General features: G+C 36.8%; 1 protein-coding gene across 1 annotated transcript; it reads right to left on the minus strand.

The window, feature by feature from the left end:
- Positions 1-6,231: 6,231 nt before the first annotated feature.
- Positions 6,232-7,173, minus strand: LOC126494461 (olfactory receptor 7G2-like). The gene has a single exon (XM_050131829.1). It carries the CDS (start codon positions 7,168-7,170, stop codon positions 6,232-6,234), a length of 939 nt encoding a protein of 312 aa, XP_049987786.1. The 5' UTR covers positions 7,171-7,173.
- Positions 7,174-10,276: the final 3,103 nt, after the last annotated feature.

The raw sequence follows: 10,276 nt of genomic DNA on the forward strand, positions 1-10,276 counted from the left end.
ATTTTTAAGTAAAAATAAAAAATAAATAAACAAAAAATAAGAAAATAAAAAAAAATTTTAAAAACTTAGGACTTTTCATGACAGTGAGACACATCTGCTCTTGGCAGCACCAATTACTTCAAGAGGAAAATGGGCATTGAAGAAACTCCTTGTGGAGTTTGCTAGCCATTTGGGCAAGAAACTGCTCTTGCCTGGACTGCTTGATGGTACGCTGTGTGAACTGGACATGTAGGACCCAAAGAGAGATGAGTGCTGAACTTGCCTAAAGGTGAGATGGTCCTTTGGGGTTCCTGCTTCATGAAAGAGTCTGCCAGACATTCTGTATGATACAGAAGAAAGTGACTGATAATATAGGCTAAACTGTCTTTGAAATTTCCTGCTTTGTGGAAAAGTCTGCTAGACACTATGTGACAGTAGGCTGAAGATGGATGCCCCAACATTACAGAAGAACTTTGGGTGACTGTCCAGGCAGCAAGAAGTTTCTGTCAATTTTAGAGTTTTGGAAGTTGCTTATAATGTACTTCCTGTTTACATAGGTAATATTATATCCTTCTGGAGTCTTTGATGGAGTTGAAAAATTTATAGTTAGAGTTTTCCTTAGTTATGATACAAGATAAAGTAGACATAAATATTGTGCTATAATTCTTGTTTGGTGCCTGTTTTGTTATATATAATTTTACTCTGCTAAAGTTAAAACCTTCCTTTTTGTTTAAACAGAAAAGGGGAAATGGTGTGGGAGGCCCTTCTGTCTATGTGTTGCTTTTTTGGTTAATGAATAAAGAAACTGGCTTGGCCTATAAAAAAAAATGATGCTTTGGTTCTGTTTCCTCTCCATATTGGAATTTTGTATAGGCTATGTCTGCACAGGTTTTGTTCCTACTGACTCAACCACTGTGAATTCACCTGTGCAATCATACTTTTGTATACACAAAGCCTACTGATTCTTATAGTCATCCACAGCCTAAGCGTCTGACTTTCTTCGGTTCTGTGAGCCTTTAAAAGTCATCTGGCTTCAAATTAAATAGCCCCTTTGCTTTTGTTTCACCGTTATATGGAGCACTTCTGCTAGATACTTCTACTATAATGGACCGAGAAACTCATATTGCCTTTCTTACCACAACATATGGAAAGATCCTAAAATTTAGTCAAAATAAACCTTTCCTCCTCTAGGTTTCTTTGTCCATGCATTATTGGATAGAGACATAATAGAGATGAATATACTCCCTTCTACTTTCATATTTTTCTTCTTTTCTTTTAAACTAGATTATATTTATGACTAAAACTACAAAATACTTGTTATTATGCATTTGGATTTTTTTGCTTTATATGATGATGTCCAGTTACATGAGGTTTCTGAAAACTGCATAATTTAATTTTAAAGCATAAAAACACCAATTTAATCAGTAATATATACAATGAAATTAATTGTGTTACATTCCAAGTCAGAGAAGCTGAACACCTCAAGGCTGAGACTGTGAAGGGATGCGTACCAAAGGCAAATGTAAAGAGTGACTGGAATGATCAGGAAACAGAATCAAGGTCTTGTGGTTTCTGTGTACACTAGTATATGCCAGATGATCAAACAGTAGTCATAGACCAATTCTATAAGGGGATATTTTAAGCAAGTTAAGCAACTAATAAAAAGATGTAGGCAATTCAAAGGATACTTATACAAATCACTCCCACACCCAGGGCTCAGTGAACATTGCAGAAAAGGGGGAAGAAAATTTATGAATCATAGAACCAAGAAGTTTGCTGGGAGATTGTGTCTTCTAGTAATGTCAGAAGCTACACCCATAAAGTCTCATCAACATGACTACAATAATATTTAAGAACATACATGTAGATTCATGTATGTATGTATATATATACATATATATATGAATTTAACAACAGTTACTGTAAAAAGAGGCAATGGGTTTGAAATATATTAAAGAGGCATAAAAGAGAGTTTGCAGGGGAAACAGAAAGAGAAATTATATAATTATATTATGATATCAAAATAAAAGAAATCATAATAAATATCTTGGTAACTCTACTTAGTGGCTCTTATTGCATGCATAAGATCCAGAGAAAATCAAGTCAGAGAAAGTCCTAGGATGGATGGGAAAAAGATTCATTAAATACCATCTTTAGCTATGGTAGTTGCTAGGGGAAGAAAGTCCCTTAACTTTGGAGATGAAGTCCCTATTGGGTTTTCAATGTTCCAGTAGATGGTACTACATAATCATGTTGACATCAGTAAGTGGATGTGATTAAAATAAACAAACAAAATAACTAATGGAAATGAAAATAAGACGTGTTTGGAGAGAAAGAGAAGAAATTCGAGGAGAAGATATAGAAGTAGAATTTCTACAAACACATTATAGACATGTACCAAATTCTCAATTTAAATTTTTTTTAAGATCTAGGTGAGGCATCCTAGAAAATGATGATCTAATCTTGTGGTTTTTACTCATTTGATCTTGGATATTTTACTTATTTTATCTTGAGTATTCACTCATTTTTCTGGAAGAGATTAAATTAAGCAGTATAAGATTTTGGAAATTAATGCAGAGGCAACAAACAAATCACACAGCCAGAATGGTAGTAAGTATATTACTCCTAGTGTATAAAACAAGTATCTAGGTAGAAACAGAAAAGCAAAAAAAAAGGTATTTATTTTTAGATGATCTGTCAGTCCCTCAGAAAGGAATACTGCAATAGCTGTTTGGTTTCTGAATTCCACAGTTTCACACTATTTCTTGAACCTAATGGAAGAGTGGAGATTAAGAAAAATAAGCATCAAGCTGCACATTCTCTAGTTCCACAAAAGTAATAGAATTATCTAAGGACTTGTAAGAATGTCAGTTTTTGGACCCCAAACTACAACCAAATGAAAATCAGCTCAAAAATAAACATCAACAATCCTGCAATTTCTATGATCTACCAAATCCTCCAATACATTTTAAAATTTAGGAATTTCTTCATTAGAAAATATTTTATATTTAGAATAAGTTAGAAATAAATTAGAAAATAAGTTAGGAAATGTTTTATTTTGATTTTCTATGCCTCCATTCTAGATCTTCAACATCTTCCCTGTAATTTACCCTCTCAGTCCAATTTTCATTGAGTACTAACCTATTTACAAATTGTGCCAAGTGCTAAGAATAAAATCAAATAGCAGAGCTTTATATCTTCATAATTATTTTCTACTTTCTAACACATAACTGACAAAGCAAAATCATGAAATGCATATTATTCTTTGGGAAGTACTTTTTCAAAACTCTTTTATTTCATGTAACTAGAAAGCAAAAGAATAACATTAAGAAGAAAAGTGTAGGGTATAGGCCCATAAAACACGTATGAAAAAAGTAACAGTCCCTTACTTCTCAGAAGATACAATCAAAAGTAAAATTATAGCTACATTAATTTTCTTAGGATAAATTATTCTACAAAAATTGGTCTTCTTCTTCATTCTGAAAGACATTCATTTGCTCATAAAACCATAAATTATATTTTCCCTCCTTCTGCTCCTCCTTGGGACATTGGGAGCTCAGTCCAGTGCTCCAGTGTGGGTCTCTGTCTCTATCTCCATCCATCTCCAGATGAAGGTTCTATGGTGATATGCAAGATATTAATCAGTATGGCTATAGGATAGGGTCATTTCAGGTTCTCTGTCCTCAGCTGCCCCAGGAACTAACTGGGGACATCGCCCTGGGCACCTGGGAGCACCAAATCTCTTGCCAACCCTAAGATGGCTCCCTTAATTAAGATGTGTGCTTCCCTGCTCCCCTATCCGACCTTCCTTTATCCCAAACATCCCGTTTCCCAAGTTCCCCCCAACCTCCCCTTCTCACTTTTCTCTCCCCATCTCCCCTTACCTCCCTCCCCCCCTCCCCCAAGATCCCATTTTTTGCCCGGCAATCTTGTCTACTTCCCATAATCAGGAGGATAGCTATATGTTTTTCTTTGGGATCACCTTCTTATTTAGCTTCTTTAGGAGATCAAATTATAGACTCACTGACCTTTATTTATCTCTAGAAACCAATTATGAGTGAGTACATCCCAAGTTCATCTTTTTGGGTCTGGGTTACCTCACTCAGGATAATGTGTTCTATTTCCATCCATTTGCATGCAAAATGCAAGAAGTCATTGTTTTTTACCGCTGAGTAGTATTCTAATGTGTATATATTCCACACTTTCTTCATCCATTCTTCCATTGAAGGACATCTAGGTTGTTTCCAGGTTCTGGCTATTACAAATAATGCTGCTATGAACATAGTTGAACAAATGCCCCTGTCATATGATCGGGCCTCTCTTGGGTATATTCCCAAGAGTGGCATTGCTGGGTCCAGGGGTAGGTTGATCCCGAATTTCCTGAGAAACCGCCACACTGCTTTCCAAAGTGGTTGCACAAGTTTGCATTCCCACCAGCAATGGATGAGGGTACCCCTTTCTCCACAACCTCTCCAGCAAAGGATATCATTGGTGTTTTTGATTTTAGCCATTCTGACAGGTGTAAGATGATATCTCAAAGTTGTTCCCACGGAGACAGTGGGGCTGATCTATTGTGAGCTCACCAAGGCCAGCTGGACTACTACTGAAAAACCATGGGATAAAACCGGACTCTCTGAATATGGCGGACAATGAGGGCTGCTGAGAAGCCAAGGACAATGCCACTGGGTTTTGATCCTACTTCATGTTCTGGCTTGATGGGAGCCTAGCCAGTTTGGATGTCCACCTTCCTAGACCAAGATGGAGCGGGGAGGACTTTGGACTATCCACAGGGCAGGGAACCCTGACTGCCCCTCAGACTGGAGAGGGAGGGGGAGAGGAGTGGGGGGGAGGGGGAGAGGAGAGGGAGGAGGGGGGAAAAGGGAGACGGGGAGGGAAATGGGAGGCGGGGAGGAGGCGGAAATCTTTTTTTTCAATAAAAAAATTATATTTAAAAAAAACCATAAATTATATAGAGTATCATTACTCTCACAAGATTCAGTTAAATTTTGTCTTTAGACTTGTATTTTTATTGTAGTGTGTTTGCAGTGGTATGTATAGGCACACACGTACAAGGCATCTGTGTAGCAGTCAAAGAACAACTTGAATGATGAAGTTCTATCCCTCTACCAGTAAGACAAGAATTGTTTACATCACATTTATTTATTTACTTATTTATTTCTGTGTCTATGTATTTGTATACACCCACATGTCATGACTTGTAAATGGAACTCAGAGAACAAATTATAGGAGTTCTCTCTTTCCATAATATGGAACCTAGGGGGTAAATAAGGTCATTGGGTATAGCAGTAAGCACATTTATCAACTGAGACATCTCACTGACCTGAAATTGGTTAATAGTTTAAGGACTAGCATTCAATCTACTAATGGTATTAAGTCTAGTTGAAATACAGCGAATTCATTTAATAGGCCCGAGGAAGGACACTTAATGTTCTGTCTCTTCTAACTTGACCAGAAATTGCCCTTGAATTTGCACACTATTCCTCATATCTAGAATAAAAGAAGTTTTATGAAGGACTTATGAAACCTCAAGTTTCTTCAAACATATTCTCCTCCATAAAAATACTTATAATGAAAAACAACTCTATTCATTGTTCTATAACATTGATATTAGGACCTCTGTGCTGTTAGGTCTGAGGATACCATCACTGATGAGTGATAACTTTCTCACAATCATCCCAAACAACAAATATTATACCAATAAGTCAAATATCTATATAATGGTATCATATCTGCTGAGTGATATTTACCTCATGGACATATGCACTGTGACAAATATGTCACAGTAACAGTTTGACAGGAAATGGATGTCCAACTCATTGCTTCACATTGTACTAAGAGTTAGATGTAGTCTTCATGGACCCAGTTATGCACTTTGGTAAAACTACTGTCCACATTTAAATTATATATTAATATTGTTTAATAGTTTCCTAACTATTTCATCTCCTATACATCCAATACTGTGACTACCCAACAGCAAAATTTCTTTAAACAACAATCTCTGGTTCAGATTCTTCTTTTGTGAAACTCAGGAATATAAACTATATAAAACACCTGGAATCATGTAATTTACCCACAGAAAATAACATAATTGTGAAGTTCTGACACAATTAATACATAATGTTTATGTTGTACTATTAGAAGCAGACAGTATGAGAAGATTAGGTATTCTAATTCACTAGATATTGCATCAGTTCACTTACTCTAGAAGTTGAAGTCCAAATAAGTGAAATATCATAATAAAGAAGCCATCCTGTGAAAGAATTTCCTCAAGGCTTCCTTCATATCCCTGTTCCTTAGACTATAAATAAAGGGGTTCAGCATCTGAGGGACCACAGAATACATCACAGAAGCCACTGCAGTCTTCCTGGATGAGTCCATAATAGCAGATGTAATATATACCCCAAAGCCTGTCCCATAGAACAAGGACACAACCAACAAATGAGCCCCACAGGTAGAAAAGGCTTTATACTTTCCTTCTGATGATGACATTCTCAAAACAGAGGAAATGATGTGAACATAAGAAAAAATGATTCCAGAGATAGGAACACCAACAAATATGCAGGATGACATATAAATCAGGATGTTATCAATGAGAGTATCAGAACAGGCCAGCTTGAGGATCTTGGGAAGTTCACAGAAGAAACTTGGTATTTCCAGGTGTATGCAGAATGGCAATCGTAGCACCATCAGGCTGTGCATCAAAGAATCCACAACAGTAATTAGCAGGGACAATATAACCAGAAGGACACATAACCAGGGCTCCATGATGACTGTGTACCTCAGGGGGTGACAAATAGCCACATAGCGGTCATAAGCCATCACTGCAAGGAGACAGTTTTCCATGCCGCCAAAAATTAAAACAAAGCTCATTTGAGTGAGGCAGCTTCTGTAGGTGATGCTCTGACTATTTTCTTGTATGTTCACCAGCATCTTTGGGATTGTGCTTGTGCTAAAACAGATGTCATTTAAAGACAGGTTGGAGAGAAATAAGTACATGGGGGTGTGAAGATGTGAGTCTAATCTGGAAATCAAGATTATGAGTAGGTTTCCTAGGACAGTGACCAGGTACATGAAAAAGAACAAGCAGACCACGACAGGCTGCAGTCCTGGGTCATCTGTCAACCCCAGAAGAAGGAATCCTGGAAATGCTGTTTGGTTTCTCTTTTGCATGATATTAATTAATCTGATGGAGGTGGTGACAGGTGAGAAAAGTTTGCATCAGAAACAGCAGTCACACTTAAAATGTCACTAGAATACTCCCCCTGAAGTTTGGAGATAGTTTCAATGTTTAAAGCACTTGTTGCACAAGCATGAGTCCCAAAGTTCAGACCTCCAGAAGCCCACATATAGACCAGGTTGCTGTAGCAGTCAATCTGTAATCCAGTTTCAGATGTCTCTGAGTGTGTGTCCTTGGGAAATGAAAATCAGCTTTATGAGCAAGGTCCTGATCATGAAGAATCTGTATCTCATTAAGCTTTACAAGAGAGATCATCACAGACTGCCTCCTACCTTGTCCCTGGGCGATTTAAAATTCAAAGAACTTCATTAGACAGATATTTGTTCTAATAGTTTCACCCCGTGAGTGCACATCCTCAGAGAATGTATGAGAGTGAAATTCGTATTACCGACTTTATGATTCCAAGAGCGTGCCTTCCAGTATTCAAAAGTCACTTTTACACTTTCTTCCATGTCACGTGCTTTGAGCATGTAACACATGACCTTTATATTAATTTCCAATCTTACTATCTTTCTATATGTTTGCTTCATACCATTAGTCTGACAGAATTTGTACACTACGAAGTGTATCCAACATATGTGACTGTAACAAATATATAGCTATACAGCTATATATAAATATACAGCTAGGAAGCCTGTGTGGGACCAACCTAGTCACTCTACATATGGGTGACATTTGTGTAACTTGGTCTACCCTGTGGTACTCCTATTAGTCAGAGCAGGGGTCCCTAATGTTTTGACTGACCTTTGGGAACCTATTCCTCCTACTGGGTTACCTTGCTCAGATTTACAAGGGGAGGATATGAGTCCTACTGTTACTTGCTATGACATGCTTTTTTGGTACCCATGGGAAGCTTGCCCTGTTCTGAACAGAAACAGATGAGGAATGGATTGGGTAGGCACTGCTTCAATCTGCATCCTCGAACATTTCCTCCTAAAAAAAGCAGAAAAATAATCGAAGTATTATTTATTTTTATCTTTACTTTGTTACCTTATTTGGATTTTATGTTCAGGTTCCTGATATAAGATAAGTTGGTTTAGAAATGAAGATAATTTTTTCTCAATTTACAGAAGCAGAGCATGAGCTAGTGGCTTGAGATTAATTGAATTTTAAAATATAAAAATGCAATTTAATGTCAAATGTTTTTTATATTAAGTTATTAAGTACAATACCCTGTGTGTCTAATAATGTTTAATAATATGCACAGGTCAGTAAGATAGCATTTTAAGACTTTTCTAAGTGGACATAAAAATAATATCAATCCACACTAAGTAGAGAAATCAATATTCCAGAGAGTCCAGATTTACAACATACATGCTATTTTATTACAGTTACTTACAGGACCAAAATTCAACAGCTGTTCATCACATTCCTAATTTTGTATGGCTCTAGGCAGCATTGGTGTAAACATAGAAGTGACTATAGGCTGAAGCATCTTCATGTCTTTATAAATTTAAACCAGAGGGAAATGTATGGTTTTGGGTGCTTCATCTGGACTTTCGCTGTTCTTGGGAAACACTGTAGTCATTAAATATGAACTGTTTCCATATAGGCTGGCTTAGAGAACACGTAAGGGGCATCGTGCTGTAGAATGGAGTCTAATTCTATGATGTTTAATACAGTTTCTCATGTTGTGATGACCTCCAACCATAAAATTATTTTCATTGCTACTCCATAAGAGTAATTTTGCTACTGTTATGAATAGTAATATAAATATCTGATATGCTGGATTTTTTATATGCTAAGTCAGTGAAATAGTTGTCTAGCCCACAAAGGAGTCGCAACACACAGGTTGATAATGTTTGATTTTTGAGACATCATCCCACTATACTTAACCACTTTTTTTATCTGTTTGAGCTCCTTTCTTGTTTCCTGAATCTCCCATGGAATGGCTGTTGGGAGAGGCCACTTATTCATTTCCCAGCCAACCAGACCACAAAATAATCACACAGAAACTATAATGTTTAAATTACTGTTTGACCAATAACTTAAGTGTAATGCTAGATAGCTCATATATCTTAAATTAACCTATTTCTTTTCATCTTTGTATTGCCATGTGGCTGTGTCTTACTGGCAAGGTTCCAACGTGTATGTCCCAGACAGTGGCATGGCTTTCCCTGACTCCACCTTCTTTCTCCCAGCATTCAGTTTAGTTTTCTCACCTAGGTCTACTCTGCCCTATCACAGGCCAAAGTGGTTTCTTTATTTATTAACCAATAAAAGCAGCACATATACAGAAGGATTTCCCACATCAAATGTCATGTCGTCATTTACTCTAGAATAGAGGAGAATGTTGAATATTAGAACAATAACACAGGTCACAGCAACTGATACTTCAATTTAGAATGATATAGAAACTCATCCAGACAGTGTGTCCTCTATTTCCAGATGGAAGCCCATTATGTTAATCATCAAAACAACCTACATGACCTAAATAATGATAATCCTCCTTTAACCCGTTGAAACTGTCTGTTGGCTTTGTTATCTGCACAGCACCTAATGCCAATAATCCCTTAGTAGTTAGCTAGCCTCTATGGAAAAAAATTAATGTTTACCTAGAAAATCTTTTGTATAATGTCACTTTCTTCCTTTGTACTGTCTCTCAGTGGCTGTAAAACTGACAAGAAACTTGAGCTAAACAAATACTAATACATCCAACAACCTCTTGCCTTGATCATCAGCAGGCCAGGGTGTACGTGAAACATGGCATTCTGGGGATTGGTATCTCCAGAAAAAAATTAAGACTTTAGCAATTTAAGATTTTCAGAATTGATATGCAATGTGTTAGTGGTGTTGATGGGCCAGAAAGATCAAACTGAGTAAGAACTTAATTGTCTAGTTATTTGGCCTATATAAGCTAAAATGATTTCCACATAAGGATGTCCTTCCTATTGCTGAATAGTAGGCCCAGTGTCTTTAATAGACATTTTTCTCAGTTTATTTAGTTTATCTTACCAGATTTGTGGTAACAGCCTCTGCACCAATAAGACAAGTTCTGCCTCATGTCCATAATAATTCAGTTAAAAGAGACAAGTTAAT

Source organism: Alexandromys fortis, unplaced genomic scaffold, assembly GCF_014885135.2.
Source record: "Alexandromys fortis isolate MF-2015 unplaced genomic scaffold, M_Fortis_MF-2015_v1.1 scaffold_350, whole genome shotgun sequence".
NCBI lineage: Eukaryota > Metazoa > Chordata > Mammalia > Rodentia > Cricetidae > Alexandromys > Alexandromys fortis.